Source organism: Strix uralensis, chromosome 3, assembly GCF_047716275.1.
Source record: "Strix uralensis isolate ZFMK-TIS-50842 chromosome 3, bStrUra1, whole genome shotgun sequence".
NCBI classification, from domain to species: Eukaryota; Metazoa; Chordata; class Aves; order Strigiformes; family Strigidae; genus Strix; species Strix uralensis.
The window spans coordinates 123,565,996-123,586,699 of NC_133974.1; the positions used below are offsets into that span (position 1 = coordinate 123,565,996).

At 41.1% G+C, this 20,704-nt stretch overlaps 1 protein-coding gene across 7 annotated transcripts in view; it reads left to right on the plus strand.

Moving 5' to 3' along the window:
* Positions 1-20,704, plus strand: part of SOS1 (SOS Ras/Rac guanine nucleotide exchange factor 1) — a 57,376-nt gene continuing 36,672 nt past the window's right edge. The window contains exons 1-7 of one of the 7 annotated variants that reach the window (XM_074864206.1): positions 1-449; positions 5,173-5,262; positions 10,286-10,411; positions 12,558-12,689; positions 13,201-13,365; positions 16,873-17,082; positions 17,583-17,726. In XM_074864206.1, the coding sequence (XP_074720307.1) occupies positions 363-449; positions 5,173-5,262; positions 10,286-10,411; positions 12,558-12,689; positions 13,201-13,365; positions 16,873-17,082; positions 17,583-17,726 (954 nt within the window). In that variant the 5' untranslated portion in view covers positions 1-362. The other 6 variants (XM_074864211.1, XM_074864209.1, XM_074864210.1 and 3 more) reach the window with 6 other exon arrangements.

The window sequence follows — 20,704 nt, forward strand, 5'->3', positions numbered from 1 at the left end:
GCGGAGTGAGGACAGGAGCCTGGAGAGCGGGGAGGCGGCGGCGCTCGTGCCCCGGGTGCCCGGCTCCGCCCCTCGCGGCCCGCGCGCTGCGTGACCCCGCTCCTGCCGGCCCCTCCCGCTGCCCACCGCCGCCCCCCTCCCCCCTCCCCGGGGAGACCACCGAGAGCTGGGGGCGGGGAATGCGGCAGCTGCCACCTCCCCCCGCCGCTGCGGGCCTGCCGCCGCCGGCCCCGGCGGTGGGGGGCCGCTGGGCCTCCTGCTGAGGGGCACCGAGCCCTCCCGCGGCGGCCTCCTTGCGGGGCCCGGCGGGCCCGCCCCGCCCCGCCTGCCCGCCTCCCGAGCGGGCCGGGCCCGGCGGCACCATGCAGGCGCAGCCGCTGCTCTACGAGTTCTTCAGCGAAGAGAACGCGCCTAAGTGGCGGGGGCTTCTGGTGCCCGCCCTCAAGAAGGTGAGGGGGAGCGGGGTCCCCCGCCCGCCCCGGCGGGCTGGGCCGTGGGAGTGGACTATCGGTCTGGGGCCCATCGCAGCGGCCCGGCCTCGGCGCGGGGTGGGCCGCGGCCGGCGCGGCGCCTCGGCCCAGCCGGGTCAGCGGGGTTGGCCGAAGCACCCCGCGCTCCGGAAGCGGCTTCAGGGCTCGGCAGGGGGTCAGTCGTTCCCGGCGGGCGACTTGCCTTGGTGGGTGCCCCGGAGGGGAGGGCCCCCCGCGCAGCGCGCGGGAGCCGCGCTGGGGCGACGCTCCGGCAGACGGAGCCGTGTAAATAAAAGCTGGTTTATGGACACGCGGGCCCTAGCCCTGCTGTGCCCAGAAGGAAGCAAGTAGTGCTGCTGCGGGTTTCTGCTGGGCTCCCTTAGCGCCTAGAAGTGACACGGTTGGGGGTGGGGGGATCGTTATGATGAACTGCTGAGAGAATTTTGGTTAATTAGTGTTCGGGCTTAATGACTTTTAGTTAAGCTTCTCTTAGTTTAAATACGTTTTTGCTGAGGAGGCCTCATTAGGACAAACTAGCAAGTCTTGCTCCCTCAGGATGGTGAAGCTTGTTCCCGTGGTGTGGAAAGAATTTATTCAGAAGAGAGAAAAAATGGTGAGGGCTCCTCTTCCACTTCTGCAGCCAGAATCAGAAAGTGGAAGGCTTAAAAAACGAGAGGTTTCTAACACCATTGCTTGAACTGGCTTCAGATTGCAGAACTGGACACTTTTTAGTGGGTACACAGTGATGCTTTATGAGTCTGTCCAGTTACAGTGATTAACTGCAACTTTTGCATAGAAGACTTGCTCCTAGGGCTATTTGAACTATTGCATCCTCCAGTATGGATTGGAAGTCTCAAATGTTGAAGTTGTGCTCATTCAGTATTTCTTCCTGATTTCCTCATGCAATGTATTGCCTTGCTTTTCTGGGCATGCTGTATGAGGTCTCCAGCACTGTGCAGTTTCATTCAGTTCTTGGAAGTCTTCTTACTTGTTTTGTCCGTAGCATGTACTGTTAATGTCTTACCCCTGATCAGTAGTCACTTCTTTGAAACTACTTCTGCACTAACCGTACAACTCACTGCTTCTTGTGCTTGTAAGCACTTGGATAGCCATCCAGCTGGAGCCTGCTTGGAAACTGGAGCTACCCAAGGTCTCAACCAGACAGAGCTTATTCCTTTAGAGGATGGTTTACTCTGTGGTGTAGCAGGGGTTTGTCAAATTTGGAATGAGGTTCAGTGCTAACTACTGGAGGACATAGAGTGAGGATTTGAGGCAAGTATGAGCTCAGACTTTGAAATTACTTGCTACATCTGAAGTGCAAGATTTCTTCCTGATGGACAAGCTGTTTGTGGAATCACCCTGCATTAAAGATGCTTGCTGAAGGAGTTGGATAAATTCCTTGGAGGGAAAAGGAATTCTGGAGTCTGAAGTCAACAGAGAAGGCTAATGATGACAAGCTACCCAGGATGACAAACTGGCCCTGCAAGGTATAGTTGTCTTGGTTTTGTTGTGCTTTCTTACTGTAGACAGGTGGCAGGAATGAGGTGGAGTTAGTTCTGAAGGCTTCACACTCAAACTTGCAACTGTCTGGTGGGTGTTAACTCCTCTAAGCTCAGTTCTTCATGAGATCACCACCTGTTTCGTATCTCAGGCTATTGCCCCCTGTGCTCCAGGAGCAGAGTCTTCTGCTGGTTACTATTGCTGTCCTTAGAAATGAAGAATCTGTCTGTATTGTCACCTGCTTTACTGAACAGCCAAATACTTGAGTTACAGGAAAACTAAATGGCAGATGAAAATAGTAAATTATTATGTTATTGGCTTCTTTATTAATGGAGAAACCAAATTAGGTATTTTACTAACTTATACAGGTACAAGTAGTGTTGGTTAGGGTGTTTAGCCCTGATAAAGGCCCTGTAAAGTAATGAATCTGTCATAGGCGGCAGATAAAACGATGAACATAGCAGCATACTTGCTTTGACAATCATCTGTTAGTGTTCACAAGACAGGTGCGATACTGCAGCTTTGCAGCCAGTGGGTTTGAGGCACTGACCCACTGCTCTTCTAGCCAAAGATCTGAGATGTACCTGGAGGCCAGCATGTGGGACTAGTAAAGGAGAGAATGTGGCAGGATACACCAGTGAGCTCAAATGGCAGAACTGTCCTGTGAGGAAACAAGTGCCTTGTGGCTTTGAATTGCCAGAGCATGCTCTCTCAGTAGGAGTCAGATTATCTGAAGCTCATATATCTCCTGTTGTTACTAGAGGAGAACCTTTCCTTTGTTTCCCCTGTTAGCTGATCAGAAGCTGACAGTCATTCTCAGGTAGTGACAGCAAGCTGCTTTCTGAACGCCACCTTGAAACCAGGTTGATGCACAAACAGGATTGTGATGATTTCCTGCATAGCTGGAGATGAGACTTAATAGTTTGGGAAGACCTGTGTTGAATTAATATCTCCAGAAAGTGGCATTTAATTTAACATTGTTAAAGTATATATATCAGGATGGAGTGTTCACAGCTATTAGGGAAAGCTGCCACGTGTGGACTGAATCATTAAAATGCCATTGCCCTTTTGTAACTGTGGATTGGCTTGTAATGCAGAGCTCAAACTACAGCCTTGGAATCACTTTCTTAAAAAATTGGTATTGTTGAATCATTGCAATAGCTTCCTTTTTTCCAATGAGTTATTTTGATTCTTTTTTTTTTTATCAAGCAACAAAACCAAGAATATGTAGTAAGAATAAATCTCTTCCTACATCAACAAATTCTTAGGAGATTGTGCCTTGTATTTCATTAGACATGAACCTTAACAATAGAACTGTATTTGCATTGAACAGCTGCATTTGCAAAAAGCAGCTCTTGTACCGTTCAGATCATAATGTAATCCCTTTTCTTCCAGTTATCCTTCAGATGCTGTCAAGATTGACTTCAGTGCACTCAGTTAGGAAGAAAATGATGTGTACTGAGATGCTTCTCTGTCTGGTCACGTGTTATTTTGAAGCAGCAAAAGAGGAGTGTTGCTGGCAAAAGACAGTAATCATGATGATGAGGTACAAGAAAAGGAAGTAAGAATAACAACTGGTGTCTGAAGTTGTAGTTGCAGAGACAGACAGAAGGTGTGATGCTGGGGCTGAAGATGGAGGATTCAGGACATACAAAACATCAGAGCCCTTGAGTGGCTGGAGATGGAGATACATGGCTTTTAATACACCTTGGAAAATGGACTCAGAAGAGACACCTACAAAGTGATGCCTCTTCCAACACTAGTGTTCTTTCACTAGTGAATTTATACTCTTTATTCTGGCTGTAACCTTTTGGATAGTTTTTCCTAAATGCCTTTTCTTGTGGCTTCATCTTGCTTGTATAACTCTTGTTTATGCAGTCAGAATTTTTCTCTGTCTATGACTTGCTTCTTCACTTATATGTTGGTTTTTACAGTAGAAAGCATGTCATTCTTACTGATTGATACCTTAAGCAATTCAGTGATTGAGAAAAAGAGAAGAACTGTCTTACCATACAGATATTCTGCTGTTTGTGTACCTCAAGTTGTTTTGAATCAGTTGAGCAATCAACAGGGATTTCTTGGCTGGATTTGTTGTGGTCAAAATGATTGGAGTGATGTGGCTTGACAGCTGAGGGGGTTTTGCTCCTTCAGTTAAGGAAGTTCTTTCAGACATTGTGCTTCCAGGTACTCTGTATTGTATAGTTAGTCTTCTGTACCTTTCATGGAACAAAAGAGACTAGGAAAGCTGCTTCAGTGTCTACAGAGTGCTCTGGAAGCTGTGGCTGACAAAGATATTTCTACCTGGCTTTTAATCACCTAGTTCTTAAAATCAATGATAGTCCAGTTGCCACTTCCTAATCAGAATGGCACTACTTATTCTTGTCACATCTTCACTGCATATGTAGAACATCTTTAATTTCTGATCACTTTGGGTTCTCTGTTCTTCTGATGGTTGTGGAGGATAAAGTCAAGATCCTCCTACGGTTCAAGTCTTTACTGTTAAGTTTTTTCACATGCTCACTAGTGCAGTGTAATACTGCTACCTTGATACATCAAGAGAAATGTTAGCAAAAATCTGAGTCTCGTGGCCTCAGTGAATTATTACTGAAGCATGGTTCCAAGATATTTGTATTTTGTTTAATTTACTGGATTTTTAATTGATTAGGGTAACAAAGCATGGACAGGACTGCCAAATATCAGCTGAGATGTACAAGAATAGAAGAAAAAACCTTTTTATGGGTGCTTACACTATGAGAACGCTCATCCATGCAGTCTGTATATAAAATATTTCATCCTGGAGTGTTCTAGTGATAAGCAGTTGCTTGTCAGTAGCTTTGTAGTCACTGAGGGAAGATTAACAAAAAATATGTTGAGTAAAAATAAGGTTATAAGATTAGTGAAGACTTTCAAAGTTACCAAAATGAAGATAATTTCCCTCCCTCTCCCCCTGCCCCCACCCCCCCCCCGCTCTGTGGCCAAGTCATTTCTACTAATAATCCATTGAATAAACTGTGTCTGCAAAGGTTTAGAAAATGTTATGTTTAGAAAAGTGCTAGTTTACTAGTTTAGAAAAATGCTCATAATCATTAAAGTTTCACCCTCTCTAGTGCTCTGGAAAACAGCTTGGCCTGTTGTCTCATTACAGCTCTGCCTTTTTATTATCAAAATGCTGTGGTAAATATGATTTTTTTTTTTCCTTTAGACACTGTCTTACAAGGACTTCAGCCGCCACCAAGGAAGACTGGCAGTGCGGCAGTACCTGTATTCAGCAGTGAAGCGCAGTTGCTCTTTAGTAGGCATTGGTTTTTGGTTCATACTGTGACTTCTTGCCAGAATCCCAGAGGATGGGTAGTCTTGCCCAGATATGAAAAACAGTATCTCTAACCAATAGTAGATGCTTTGTTTTTATTTTTGTTTGTTATGTAGCTTTAGAATTATTTCCTTCTGTTATGCACTCTTCTGAAGCTGATGGAACTTCTGCTGCTCCTGATGGGACTCAGTTTGGTATTGTTCTCTCTGCAGCCTTTCACATATAAGATTTTTCTGGTGTGTTCTGTATTTAGCAGAACTGAAAACCGCAAGCCTGATTACATTGATTGTTAATGATGATTTGGGAACGTTACGCTGGTGTTTTTGTGTAATACGTGAAGTTGCTTTAAGAAGTCCGTGGAGAGGTTTTTTTCATTGCAAGTTGAATTTTTTCAGTTTTAAAATCAACATAGATCAGCCTTTTGCTCATGACCGAGTGAGGAAGAGGTAGCTGAAAACTGTTGCTTGTTTGGTGTCAGTTGGATTGTTAAATTCACTGTTCGAGTCTGTCTTTCTTACCTGTTTTCAAACACCTCTTTCTAGTGCAGAATGAGCTGCTGAGTGTCAGTCTAGACCGGTGGTTTGGGTTATCTTGTGACCAGCCTAGGAGTTGTTCTGTTGGACCAGTCAGAGACCAAGCCTCTGTGTAAGCTGGAGCTGTTCAATCTGCTTTAACTGAAACTTGTTTCTGGGTTTGGTCTAGATCCCTACTGCTTCACATGAGGCTTTGGGAGTGTTTATGTTCTGATTTATTAGGTAGAGTTTGAAAGGAATGGTTTGAGAAAGCTTTATGTAAAATAAGTTGCTAAGGGTTATAAAGTAAGATCAGATATATTTATCTTTGTATTATTCATTAAGCACTTTTTTTTAGTTGGTTTAACTGACTTTTTCTGACAGTTTAGATTTATGGTTGCCTAATTTTTAAGGTCGTACCATTCCTGATAGAAATTCCTTGCTTTTGTTGATTTTTTTTATTTTTTTTTAAGGGAAGGAGGAAAAAAAAGCCAAGTGATCATATCGTAGGATTTTCCTGAAGTGCTATGAATTTTCTTAAGCAGGCACTGCTTGTCTCTGCTCGTGTTCTTAAACAGAGCATGAAAAGCTGTTCAACAAATGCTGGCTCTGCTTATCTTCAAATAAAGAAAGTCCTAGTCATTTCCCTTTTGAGAATTAAAAAAGGCTGAGAAGACTGAACATTCAAAAAAGTGATCAGATGAGTGAAAACAGAGGTGTGGAGGCAGGGATTTGTAGCTGATGTAGATCGTATTTACCTCTTGGTAATTTCAAAGAGTAGAAGCTTTTGTGAAAAGATCTTAAGCTGCTTTTTTAGTAAATTCCCTTACAAGATAGACATTTTGGTGTGTGTGTGTAGGAGGAAAGGGAAGGGTTCTGTCATAATTTAAGGGAAGTTAGAAGTTGTTAGTCTCTTTTTATTATATGTATTCCTAATATAGGACTGTGAAGGATGTGGTGGGATTTAAGCCATACTCCTTTTCAAGGGTGATAAGACAGGGTGGCCCAGTTTTTTTAATTTAAAATCTGAGCTGACTCTATGAGAAAGGTGGAAACCCCCTGGTAACTTGATCTTCTTTTTTGAAACTGGTCATGTGACAGTGTATGCTAACAGATGTTCTAATTTCTTGTCTTCTCTTACTAAATCTTGCATCTTACCCAGTCTTGCATCACATCTTAGGTAATGGACTTATTGGGACTTGCTTTGAATACCCTTAAATAACACTTTCACTGTCAGTCTGAGCCTTTAAGTACTACAGTAGTGCAGATACTAAAATCACACATTTCTGTTATAATTGTACACCAAGCTATCCTGTAATTTTCCTTGTTAGTCTATTTGTTGTCTTTCTTTTGCTTATACGAGTTTGAACCCTAAATGATACTAAATCTCACTTAAGTAGCGGTGAAGCTTATTTACTACCTACCTAATATAGATAAACTATGCTGGCAAGCCAATGGTACCTCATGATTTTTTTCTCTGTGTCACAACCCGGATTGGAAGCCCAGAGAGTCGCAATGGTTCGGTGATCTCCTTGGGTTAAATTAAGGTGAAACAACACCAAACAACCAGTTAAAACGATTTACTTGTGGTAGAAAGCAATTTAACCTTGGAAAAGGGTAATAAGCAATGTGGTCTCTTATAAGTCTATAAGAAAGAAAAGAAAAAGAAAGGAGAGAAAGAGAGTCAAAGAAATCCAGATCACCACCCCTGGATCCAGCGTTGTCTCAAGTCTCGTAATCTTGGGTGGTGGGTGCACACACAGCAAAGTTTCTGTCGCCTTTTAAGTTCATCTTATCAACTGATTAGCGTACTAGACAAAGAGAGGCAGGTATTCCACAAACTCATTTCCATGAGAGACGAGGAAAAAGGTGGAGCATGGGTTCTGTGCATACATTGAGGGGAATGGGGTGCACCACCCCTTGTCCAACTGAGTCAGTGGTCGCTCACCCTGTCCTCTGTTCCCACAGATTTTTGCTGACTTCATGCTTCTTGAGCAATCCATCCAGCTTCTGGGTCAGAAATGCTTACCTCTTCTCAGGCCTTATCACCTCTTCGGCTTACACAGTGGAGCCAATGATTAGTGGTCCTTGTGCTTGATGAGAAACATTTGGTTTCACTCAGTCCATGTTTCCCCCCTTTGAGGCTTATCTAAGGAATCTGTCAATACAACTGCAAGGGAGTAGGGGGTGCATCCTTCGATACACTCCTTCTTCCTTGGGTGACATTCCTTAGACTAATCACAAAGGCCACAGCTTGTCCCTGGGGTTTTCTGTGTTGATGAATGTTTGAGGCATTCCTTCCTTCAGTTCCTTACACTCTGCTGAGGTGGATATTCTACTAAAGCAGAGCTTGGTAGTGCCAGAAGATGATGGCCTTTGAGAATAATGATGTAATTGCACACCCCCCACAACCCCCCCCCCCCAAACTTTTGCTTAGGAAAAATGTTTTGAGCTTAACCTACTCCTAGTTCAGGAGATAATCATTGTTGACTCTGTTTTGGCTGATTTGGATAATGTTTCAGGTCACAGCCTGATGTGGTATTTTTGTTTGTTCTTATTCCTATAGACTCTGTTACAGACCAAAAGAGTTGTGTGAGGCTATTGAAGTCTACAATCTGTTTTCTAAGTAAAGGAGAAAATAAAGCTGCTCTTCGTAACTCCGGTTTATCATGCTCTGTATTTTTACTGTCAGATTGACTTGGTAATTTAACACTCTCCAGAATACAAAGTACTGGAGTATACTGCAGGGAGAATGTAATACAAATTTGTTCTGTTCAGCTTTAAAAAATACATTAAAGGCAGTATCTTCCAGGCAGCTCAGATCAGCTCTGATCTTTAAGAGAATACTTCTGCAAGTCTGTAATTTCTGCTGTTAAGATGTTCCAAGCTGGTACAGTATTTGATGTCAGTCTTTGAATTGTAAATAATGTTTGGGACTGCTGGACGTTCTGCTACTTGGGTACCTTCACAAATATACTCTGTAGCTGTGCATGGTGGAAGTTCTTGGGGAAGAATGAAACTGTTGGCATAATCAAACGTTAGCTAGTCAAATGAAGAGTTCTCCTGTTCTATTTGTACCAGAGTGCTTTTAAGTTAAAAAATCAATAATTTCTAGAGTTTTTTTAAAGACATACTGCATAAGGGCGTACAGTCTGCAAAAAACTAAATGCATGATCTAGCATATTTAAATCTCAACAGCAGTTAAATGAGCACCAGAGCTATGCCCAGACATGAAGTTTGCAAACTAATGAGTGCCTTAGCAGGCAAGTGGATTTCTATTTGAGGCTGTTCTGTGTTTGAACTTTGTAACATTTAATTCTTGCTATAGATGCACACAGGAATGAAAATTCAAGTGTGAAATTAAATAATTATGGCACCAGTATTTTAATATAGACATGGGTTTAATGTTTGGATGAGACAGATTGTTGGATTTTGGTTTAAGGTGGTTAAGCTCTTGTGTTAGTGATTGAGAGAACTGGAGGCATTTTGAGTTTTGTGCAGTGGAATGGCAAAATGATGAAATTGGGGCTTCAAAGATGTGTTGCAAAAGTTAGCCGTCAGCTTGCTCTGGCATAGTATTTGCCATCAGTGTAGGATTGAGATTAAATTGCATGTCTGTTTAAGCTCTAAAGCACTGAGCTTTGCGTACCTGACATTTCAACTGGTTAAAACTGTGCTATTTTGTGAACTATCAAAGTGCAGAGGAAAGCTATACTGGAGGCTTGTTTCCAAAGTTAAATGACTGGAAAAATAATAGGAGGAGCAAGGAGGATCGTGCCTCAGTGGATTTACACCAGTGAGACTTTATGGACAGTTATGACATACAAATTAAACATATTAGGACCAAACTTTCAAAAGCTCTGAACTTCTACTTAATGCCAGGACAACTCTTTGACCTTTTTTGAAATTTTTTTACTCTAGAGGCTGACGACTTTTTAAAAATCGGTATGGAAACAAACTTCTAAACCAATCTTATTTTAGTGAGAGCTAATTGAGAATGGATTAAATAATTTGCAGTGTAATACTGCTGAAATCATTGCTGTTTCAGTAGTGCTCTCCCTGTGGAAAAATTTCTGTATTTCATTGTTATATATTGAGTGATGAACAATGAGTTGTAAAAGGGAGAAAACCCCAGTCTAAAATGCCTTGTATAAACAGTGGTTTAAGAGCTAGGGAAGAAAGATAAATATATGTAGGGCTTTTAAACAGTTTTCCTAATTGCACTGCTAAGCACTGTTATTAGTTAGCTGTTTTCTTGACATTAGATGTCACTTACAGGGATTTGAGTTCATTTAACACTTGAGATTTGTATTTCTGCTAGGCTTAGATGAGTGTTTCACTCATGTTTGTCTGGTGTGGCTTAATAGAGCTACCTTTTGGGTTGGATTTTTCTGAGCTGTTTGGCTCATTCTTTCGTCATCTTTTTTTGCAAGTAAAGCATGTGGTTTGGGGAAGAGCAAAACTCAAAGATTGAATTCTTCTGTTTCCTACAGGTTCAGGTGCAAGTCCATCCTAAACTTTCCTCTACTGAAGATGCATTACAGTATGTGGAGGAGTTAATTCTCCAGTTGTTAAATATGTTGTGTCAAGCCCAGCCAAGAAGTTTTCTGGATGTAGAGGTATAGAGAATAATTATTACAAATCTGTAATAATTTGAACTATTACATGAAAAATTAATACATTAATCATTTCATAATATAAAAAGGAAAGCAGTAATTATGTATTATCAATTGAATTTGTTGTTCAATACACAGTAATCTCTGAACTGTATTACTATATAATAGATGGTGAGTGTAACTTGTGTACATAAAGCTGAGCGGTTCCTTTCAAAAGACCTTTTGTCCTTGCTGATACTGCATGCAAGCTGTAGCTGCTTAGTCTGAGGCTCTGTGCTGCTTTCTCAGCATGGTGATTTAGGTTGATATACCCCCTGCCATCCTGGAAATTTGAACAAAAATAGTTCGGTCACTTTCTCGGAATGAGTTGAGGAGCACTTCTTTCCTCTATATAGAAATGTCTTCTCTTAAGATTGCCCTTTCAAAGATCAGAAAGCAGCTTGATGTTTGAGAGAGAGGGCTTGATCTGAGAAGTTTCTTCATTGGAGAAACAAATTAGTTAAGCTTCTAATCCCATGAATATCTTGGTTGCCCTTTGTGCTTCACCATGATTCGAAGACTTTGATGCCAAGCTACAGACTCCATGTGCAGTGTGCTTGTTGGTTTCAAGTACTTGGGGGCTATGCCATAGGTAACAAAACAAGATGCAACATCCTCACATTCTGAAGAAAGTGGACTAATGGCAAAAAAAAACCCCAACTCTTTAAAAAAAACCCCAACCCCTTAAAAAAAAAAAAAGGTAGCTGGCTCTGAGATCCAAGATTCATGAATTTCATCCTTCCTCTTCTCTTTGGAACACTGACACCTCTAATGATGTTCCAGTGTCACCTTTAATGGCTGACCTGTTTCACAACATTCTGGTCTGGCACCTCCAAGACAGGAGGTTTGTGGAAGATTGTTCAATGCTGTGTTTTAAACAATGCTAACAGAAAACTTGACATACAGCGTTGCATTATGAGTCTTATGGCTGTGAAGTCAGGATGAGAAATGCAAGAATTAGAGATGATCGAACGACCTCAGTTTACCCTCTTTATGTTTATGCATAATGATGCTGTCTTTAATTATGTGGCCATACACATTTATTTTTCCCCTGGGACATCTTCATTGTTCAGTCAGCAGGCTGGACTATGTTAGGAGAGTGAATTGGTATTAGATAGTGAATGAGACTTTTTTTTTTTTGGTAGGACTTCCTTTTGCAGAAGTGTTATGATGAGGGAAGAAAAAGAAAAGCCTGTACTTTGGGAAGTTGGGTGCTACTTCTATAGAATTGTATTCTGTCCCAGTTTTTTGTCAGAAAGTTTTTGTGTACTTTGTCCTGTACCAGCACTTTGTAAGTGGTCATTAACTTCATCTTCCTCATTTCATGGTTGCTCAAATGGGAGTTGTATTTACATAAGTGAGCACTTGCAACAAAGCAGTCAGTGGGGACTGTAGTCTGAAAAAATAAAATGTGAACTTATCTGAGAAATTAGATTTCTGGCATATCTGAACACGAGGCTACCAAAAAAGGGTGAAGCTTCAGAGACATGTAGTTCCAGCAGGAGAGTTGTTCAATGCATGGGAGAGTGTAGGTGTCCTCAGGCACCTTGACTGCTGAAAGGAGTAAATCTGGGACGTATATGGTCCAACTGTAGACCATAAAACTGTTTTTAAATCTGTGGGTGCTGTTGAACATTCCCTCTCTTCTCCTATTATGTTCATTGCCATAGGAACAATTTGCATGTGTACAATCTGGACCATACGCTGATCAGTAAAGTTGAAATGAAAAACTAGTATCATCTCATTCAGTGACCATTCTGTACAGAGAATAAAGTGCTAGGATAAATATAGTCATGTATTTAAATGCTGAATTACCAGGCATGTGCACAAGGGGAGCAAATTGTGCTTGCAGTGGCAACTTAATTCTGGCATTTCTTAAATTTTTAGCACTAGATTATTCTATGACAGTGATGTTCTGATACAGCCTTATGAATGTAGTGAGAAGCATGTACCAAAATGATAACATTTATGCATGTTATACAGGCTTTTATAGTTGAAATACTAACATCAGCAAATGTTCCTTTGTGAAGTAATGGAAAACGGTCTGATAATGTAGTAATATTAAGTTCATTCAGATTGTGTATTTACCCTTTAGTCCTATTTTTTTAAGGATCGTGTTCAAAAAAGTTTTCCCCACCCTATTGATAAGTGGGCAATAGCTGATGCCCAGTCTGCTATTGAGAAAAGGAAACGAAGAAATCCGTTATCTCTCCCAGTAGAAAAAATCCATCCCTTATTAAAGGTAAGCAGTGATGTAATCTTGCTTTTTAAATGCAATTAGAAGTTAACACCTTTGTTTCATGTAATGTCTGAATGCTGCCTGAAATGTAAACAAAAAGGATTAAGAATATCTGTGTTTGTTGTGTATATTTCTTTTTCACTTAAAAATTAGTTAATTCTCTATTGGACAAACAAAGCCAAGAACTCATTTGCTATGAATTTGGTTGTTCTTGTTTCATTTTGCATGGCTAAGAAAATGCTCAAGAAACTTCTGGAAATAGCCCTAGACATTTAAGTGAGGTTCTTGGGACAGTTGTTGGCTGTTGTCACTTCCACAGTTAATAGAGCAGCATCTACCATGACACTGTTTCTTCTCTAGGCTGACAAACTACTGTGTTTCTATTACTACAGTAGACTGTGGATATGTGGTGAATGTTGAGTAGGGTCTTAAACTTACTGGTTTTAGTTGCAACCGATTCTGTGTATTTTGTCAACTGAGTAACAGCGGAACACTTTTTTGTTTTTCATTTCAGGAAGTTCTAGGCTACAAAATTGACCACCAAGTGTCTGTTTACATAGTGGCAGTATTAGAATATATTTCTGCAGACATCTTAAAATTGGTTGGGAATTATGTGCGGAATATAAGACATTATGAGATTACAAAACAAGATATTAAAGTGGCAATGTGTGCTGATAAGGTAAGCCTGACTCTTGTTTCTTATGTTAACAGGAAGTTTTAGTTAAGTTTTATGAGGGCGATGTCTATTCCTTGTTGAGTACGTGGAGTGTTGTTACCTTTCAAAGAAGAAATTACTGCTGTAAAATATGGTTTCAGTAATAGAGCAAAGCTACCAAAAAGCCAATTGAGCTTACAGAGCTGCTGTTTGTGCTTACTAGTAGTTGTCTCTCTTCCTTCTGATACCACTTGCCTAATCTCAGCAATGTGTGAATGCTTTAAAAATTATTGTGAAGCAGCGCTAACTTAAAAATGTAACTTTCCTAAGCTGTAATCATGGAGCTTGATTTTGTAGCTTGAAAAAAGAAGGTTGAAATTAAGCTTGGGTGTTCTTCCAAAATAAATAAGACTGTATTGCATGTAAGAAGTAATGTTTCGATGGTCCAGCATTTTTATACAAAAAACACACCTGTATTAGCATCTCAGCCTAATTTTTCCTTAGTGGTCCATATTTTTATCTGCAGGTAGTCTTTCTTGTAGCTTCAGAAGATTCATTAGGTTCAAACAGGAATCACCTCTCTCCAGCAGTGATACAGCAGGGTCCCCTGTCTGTCTTTCAGGTGCCTTTGCACTCTAGCTTCTGTGGCCACCTCATTAGCATCTCAAGTTTTCCATTATTTAAACAATAAAGCTTGAAATTAGTCCTCTAAGGGATGGGATTTAAGAATCTCTAACCTTGCTGAAGTCTAGAGATTTTCAGATTTATCACCTTTTTTCAGTATTTTGTCTTGGTCTGTGTAAATATCTTCAGTTGGGACCGTCTGTGTGTTTCAGTGAATGCCTTTGTCTCATTCCTGTTCACTTTTTTTTCATCTGACTTTCTTCACCTTTCTTTACTTTCTTGAAGAGTCAAGTACTTTTCAGTCAGGACAGTCTTGGTCACTCTTGCTTTTGGGCGTATCTGCGTGGGTCATTAGGGCAGGGTTTGAAGGTGTATGTTTGAATATTTGTCATAGAATAATAACAGGAACAAGTGCTGTTGCTGCATGCTTCTTTCTATCCTAGGAAAGGTGGTGAGCAGGAGAGCCATGATGAAGTTGATTTAGGAACTTCCATTCATTACACTGGAGGAACTCTTAGATATGTACTCAGAAGAAACTTTTGAAAGACTCTAAAGCAGGCCTCTTGGTTTACTGCCTCAGCAGAACAAGCCATTTTGTTTTCAGTTGCACCGAGAAATTTCATAATATGTTATGTTCATACCCATAACACATGTTCTGTTTCCGTTTTATTTTTTGAAACGGAACAACCAGAACAATTTCTTGACCCTGTGTGCCATTTTTTTTCTCAAGCACTTTCACACTAGCTTTTGTGTCATCCATCTGGAAAATTTTGCCTTGTCTGCAAAAAACAAATTCTGTTAAAATGTACGCTGTTTTTCTTCTATCTGTTCGTGCTTCTGATTGCTCTAAATCCTATATCTGAGGTATAGTTACTTTAATTTGTTTGTGTGGATTTCGTAGTAGTCAGATATGTATGTGCTAGAACTCTGTGAAGTAAAATTACATATATTGGGGCCTCCTTGAATACCTGAATTATTCCATGTAATTTCCTACAGTAGTGACCCTATAATGTCCCATTCCTCAGAATTAATCAGGATTCTCCGTAAACCAGAGTTCCATGTACATTCACTGTCTTTGAAAGACAAATCACCTTCTGTTCTTAAAGCTTCAGAAGTAGTCAGTCTTAATGCAAAATGTCCATTGTTCTGCTTTCAGAGAAGCTTAAGACCAGGGTGTGTAGCAGGGACCTTTGACTCACTAGGAGAAAGAACCTGCTGTGTGCCCATTTCCCTCCTCACTAGACCTGTATATTTTTGAGGAGTGTTAGGACAAGACCTGGGTGAAGAATGACTGCTATAGGTAGGTGTGTTTCTTCCAATATTCAAGTCTGATGAACCTACCAGACCATCTCTTGAACTTACAGAACCCCAAGTATTCTCTTGCAGAATAGTTCATTTGTCTAATACCACCAGTCAACAGCTTGGTTGACATGTCTTCTGGAGAAGTTAAGGCCTGTAACATGCCTTAAAGAAAGAAGACTTTTACTGTAAATACCAGGGTGTAAATGTAATGTTTGTGGCTTATTCAGAAGTTTAATTCTTGATCTCTGGTTTTATAATTATTTTGAAAAACCCTTTTTCATTTTGTTTTCTGCCATTTTAAAAACTCTAGTTCATGTTTAGTGTGTTAGCCTTCCCTCCTGTGGTTCTCGGAGCAGTATTTACAGCTTTGATCCTGCAGTCTTTTCCTCAGTCTTTTCGGTGATTGACAGCAGTCATGTCAGTCTCTGCAGTAGCAGGCATAGGTTGCCATGACTTCACCGCCATTTGTTTGGAAGGGAGGCTGGCAAGCAGCACTTAAGTTCTCATTTCTTTTGAAGTTCATACGCATTGTTTGATATGCTTCATGACTTCCTGGAAGGGGTGTAGCTCTGGACAGCAGATTTATTTATAAATACTGTTCCACCTGTCTATCTCAGGACAAAGTAATCTTGTACGTTGAACTTCATCTTATGCTGGCTTATTAAGATTTGCTACATCATTGTAGATTTTTTTGTGGACCCTCTTTAGGTTTTCTTTCTGCTAAAGATACTTAAAATTAGGATGCCTTTTACTAATTTGCAGTCAATTTATTTAGTTTACATTTTAAGATATTCTTTGAGTATCATGGAAACAACCCAAAGTGTGCTTTCTGTTTGCTAAGTCTTCGTAATGACTCCTGACTCGGGTACCACGTCTGCGAGAAGTGTTCAGTGATCCACTTTTCTTGAGCAGTTTGAATTATTGTGTTTGGTAAGCCTTGCTTGGGTATGAATTGGGACCTCTGGTAGTCAAAGTTTTTAGAGGTCCTTTTGTCTATGTAGTTCTGCAATGTGACTGCCACCTTTTCTGAAACTGGTGCCCTTCCTCAAGGGTCCATTTTAACAAGAGAAGTCCAGAGTAAAAGACAGAAACCAGGCCATATACAGTGTGTGGGCCAGTATTCATTGCAGATAGATTACAGGATTCTGAGCACAATCATGTGTGACTTTCTGTTAAAGCTAAAGCTGAAAAGCCAAAATGCACACACTTTTTGACTTCAGATAATACAGTATCTTCAGAAACTTAGGTTATGCACAGCTAATTCAGAGTAATAGAATACAACTAAATGCTAAATGTGTCTGTATACTTCATAGACATCTTAAAATTGTAATTGATTTATAGAACCACATTCTTGGAGAGCTGCCTGTATTGGTCTAAATTACTGGGAATTCTTCAGAAATTGCCACTGCAAATAATGACTTGCAAATTCATAGCAATGAATATTGCTTTTGTGATGCTCAACTGTTTGCAGAATGATAACACAAATCTTACTGCTGATCAGTCTGATTTTATGGGAATAATAAATTTCCTCTACTGGTAACTTTCTGGTAGATCTTGAAGAGAAGTTGTTCTCACTTTGTGAATTTCTCCCTCTTTGCTACCTAGGTATTAATGGATATGTTCCATCAAGATGTAGAAGATTTAAGTGCACTAACTTTATCTGATGAGGAACCATCCACCTCAGGCGAGCAAACCTATTATGACCTAGTGAAGTCATTTATGGCAGAGATTCGACAATATATAAGGGAACTAAATCTCATTATTAGAGTTTTCAGAGAGCCATATGCCTCCAACTCAAAACTGTTTTCATCTCATGTAAGTATTGTACAAACCACAAAAAAAGCCCCTAGCTATATCTATAAATCTAGATGAGCACTTCTAGAACTGAACTGTTGTCCCATTTAACATATCAGTAGTAGAGGAAGCACTTGTCTCAAGTTCTGAAATGGAAATAGTGAAGGAGCACTTGTGGGGAAGCATGAGTTTTGTAGATCTGTGGAAGAAACCACCCAATTTACTATATTCACTTTCAAGCCCGTAATTTAAGATTTGTCATTGTTGTTCCTTGCCATGTGTGAATCATTGTAAATTTTCATATATTTATATATATAGTCTTTATTTTAAAAATAAATTCTATGATCTTATATGAAATATACAGAAAGTATATTATAAAATATATCATAAAATCTTGTACTATTTAAGGAAGTGCTTGACTTTCATATCGTAACAGAGTAGCTTTGCACATAACATTTTTCCTCTTAGAAATTGTGTCCAATTTCCTGTTGATTTTTGTCTGGTACTTTTGCTTTTTGCAGGATGTGGAAAATATATTTAGTCGTATATCAGACATTCATGAACTTAGTGTGAAGTTATTGGGTCATATAGAAGACACTGTTGAAATGACAGATGAAGGTAGTCCTCATCCACTAGTAGGCAGCTGTTTTGAAGACATGGCAGAGGTAAGAAAATACTTGGGGGGGTTTTTGCTATTCATATGTATTTTAATGACTTGCACTTAGATGCTAAGTGCATCTCTGTTCAAGCTGCTTTTGTTTAGGTTGAGATCTGTCTTCTTCCAGCCCCATCATGATGAATAGACTGCCTATTTTTGAGAGTACTTTTACCTCTTTAGTCTCTAAACCTCAGTTTTTATAGGGCTGTTTATAGAGCATGGGGAAAGAAAACACCTGTGACTAGACTTCAGCAGAAATGGAGGTATCCTGTAAATTGACTGTAGATCAGGATTGCTGTGGAAAGAGAAAGTGGATCAAGGGCTTCTTGGCCAGCAGTCTTGCTAAGCTGGTAAGGAAAGCTTTTGATCTAGACTCATTAGTGGATGGAAACCAAAGCTTGTAGACTGAAGAATTGAGAGAAGGGACGTGCATAACAGAAAGGATGAGAAGAAAGGTTCTTGCACCTTCCTCCTGAGAAGGTGGGATGAGTTGTCCATTTCCCCAGGGCATATGTGCTCATGTACAGATAGGTGGATCTGGGAGTCTGTGCACAGTTATAGAGCTGTCATGTGACTGGAATTAGCAACATGGCAGGAAGGGTTGCGTGATGGAGGGCTGTATGAATGAATACAGGCACTCGGGAAGGACAGGTGGGGAAGATGAGGCCAGGAGGCTTAGCAAAAGATCAGCTCAAATACATGGAGCTCTGTTATGGAATGAATGATGAGCTGGTTGAATGCTTAAGGATCAGTATCAAAGGAGGAGGCCACCAAAGGGCATGTTGAGGTCAAGCTTCTCCTGCAAGGACTGCCCAATCAACAAGTGGCCAAAATCTTCTCTAAACAAGTAGGAGTCATCTCCTTATCACAAGCCCTGATTTCTTGGGATAATAACCTTCCTGATATCTTCTGGGTGGACAATCCACTGTGGTTCAAGTAAGCCAGAAGATTTCTGGAGGGCACAGGGGACAGTTTTTTGTGGCACATGCTGACAGGCCAACTGAAAAAGGAGCTGCACTTTACCTCTTTCTTATGAACAAGGAAGAACTGACAGGAACACCATAACTAATGGCAGGCTTGGCCACAGGTGGTAGAGATGGTGGAGTTTAAGGTCCTGAGAAAAGTGCAGGAGATAAGCAGATTGAAGACCCTGGACTTTGGAAGAGTAGACTTAGCTTGTTCAGGGAATTGAGAGGCAGGATCACATTGGTGGCTGCCTTGAGTGTTGAAAGCGCTCAGGAGAGCTGGTGTATTTTCAAAGGTGGTGTGTTCAAAGCACAAGGAATATGCATTCCCAGTACCTAAGAAAAAGGGTAGGTGTAGCAGGAGGCAAGGACGAGCGCAGTTTGAAGTTTCCTGTTTAATCAAACTCAGGCCCCTCACTACAAGACAAGACGTTGAGGTGCTGGAGTATGTCCAGAGAGCAACGATGCTGGTGAAGGGTCTAGGAACAAGTCTTATGAGGACCAGCTGAGGGAAATGAAGTTGTTTAGCCTGGAGAAAGGGAGGCTGAGGGGAGACCTTTTCACTCTCTACAACTACCTGAAAGGAGGTTGTAATGAGGTGGGTGTTGGTCTCTTCTCCCAAGTAGCAAGTGATAGGACAAGAGGAAATGGCCCCAAGTTGTGCCGTGAGAGGTTTAGATTGGACATTAGGAAAAATTTCTTCACTGAAAGTGTTATCAAACACTGGAACAGACTGCCCAGGGAAGTGGTTGAGTCACCACCCCTGGATGTATTTAAAAAATGTGTAGATGTGGCGCTTAGGGACATGGCGCTTAGGCAGTGTTAGATTTATGGTTGGACTCTATGATCTTAAGGGTCTTTTCTGACCCAGATGATTCTGTGATTCAAAAAGAAACAGAGGCTTCCCAGGAAGAATGCAGAAGCATTGTCTAGGCAGGTGGAAATGGTATTAAGAGGGCTGCAGCTCAGCTGGAGTTAAACTTGATGAGGATTGTGAAGCAAAGCAAGAATGGCTTCTATAGGTAAAATAGAATGAAAAAGAAGATGGTGGAAAATGGTGGGTATTTTTCTCATGAGTTGAGAGACCCTGTGCTGGAAGACATAGAATAGACTGAGGTACTTGAGTCTCCTTTGCTGGGTCTTTCTTTGTAAGATGTGCTTCTGGTTTTCCCAGTTAGGCCTGCCACTGAAGATCAAGGGAGAGAGGTAAAAGATCAAGTTAGAGACTACAGATCTGAGGTGGATATATGCAAGTCTGTAGGGCAGGACAGGATGCTGAAGCAGCTGGCTAATGCCATTGCAAGGCCACTGTCTAGAATTCTTGAAATTTAGTGATGTGTTATGGAGGTCTCCAGTGACCAGAGATAAAGTGCTTTGCCCAATATCAAAACAACTGATGAGGAGGATCCTGGAAACTAGAAACTGGTCAGCCTCTCCTCAGTCCCGCAGAAGATTAGCCACATTCAGCCATGTGAAGGACTAGAATGTGATTGGCATTAGCCAGCACAGATTTCCAAAGGACAAACTGTACCTGACCAACTTGACTGCTTTTGAAGAGGAGATGACTGGCTCCATGGACAAAGGGAAGAGCAGTTAATATCCCTTATCTGCACTTAAGCAAGGCCTTCAGCGCAGTCTCTCATGGTGTCCTTATAGTCAGCCTTGTGAGATGTAGACTAGCTAGTTGAATTATAGAGTAGGTGGGAAATTGGCTGGACTGGACTGGATTGAAGGACCATCATCAGCAATACAAAGTCCATCTGGTGGCTGATGGTTAGCAGCATTCCTTGGGGTTTGATACTGGGGCTGATACTGTTTAATGTCTGTATTAGTGTTCTGGGTGAATGTCTGCTTCATCAAGTTGGTAGGTGATGCCAAATTGTGGGGGACCACAGATAGGACAGGGCTACTTCTTAGGGAACCTGACAGGTTGGAGAAGTGGACCTACAGGAACCTCATGGAGCTGAGTAAAGGCAAACATGAAGTTCTACACCTGGGGCCAAACAGCCCCATGCAATGG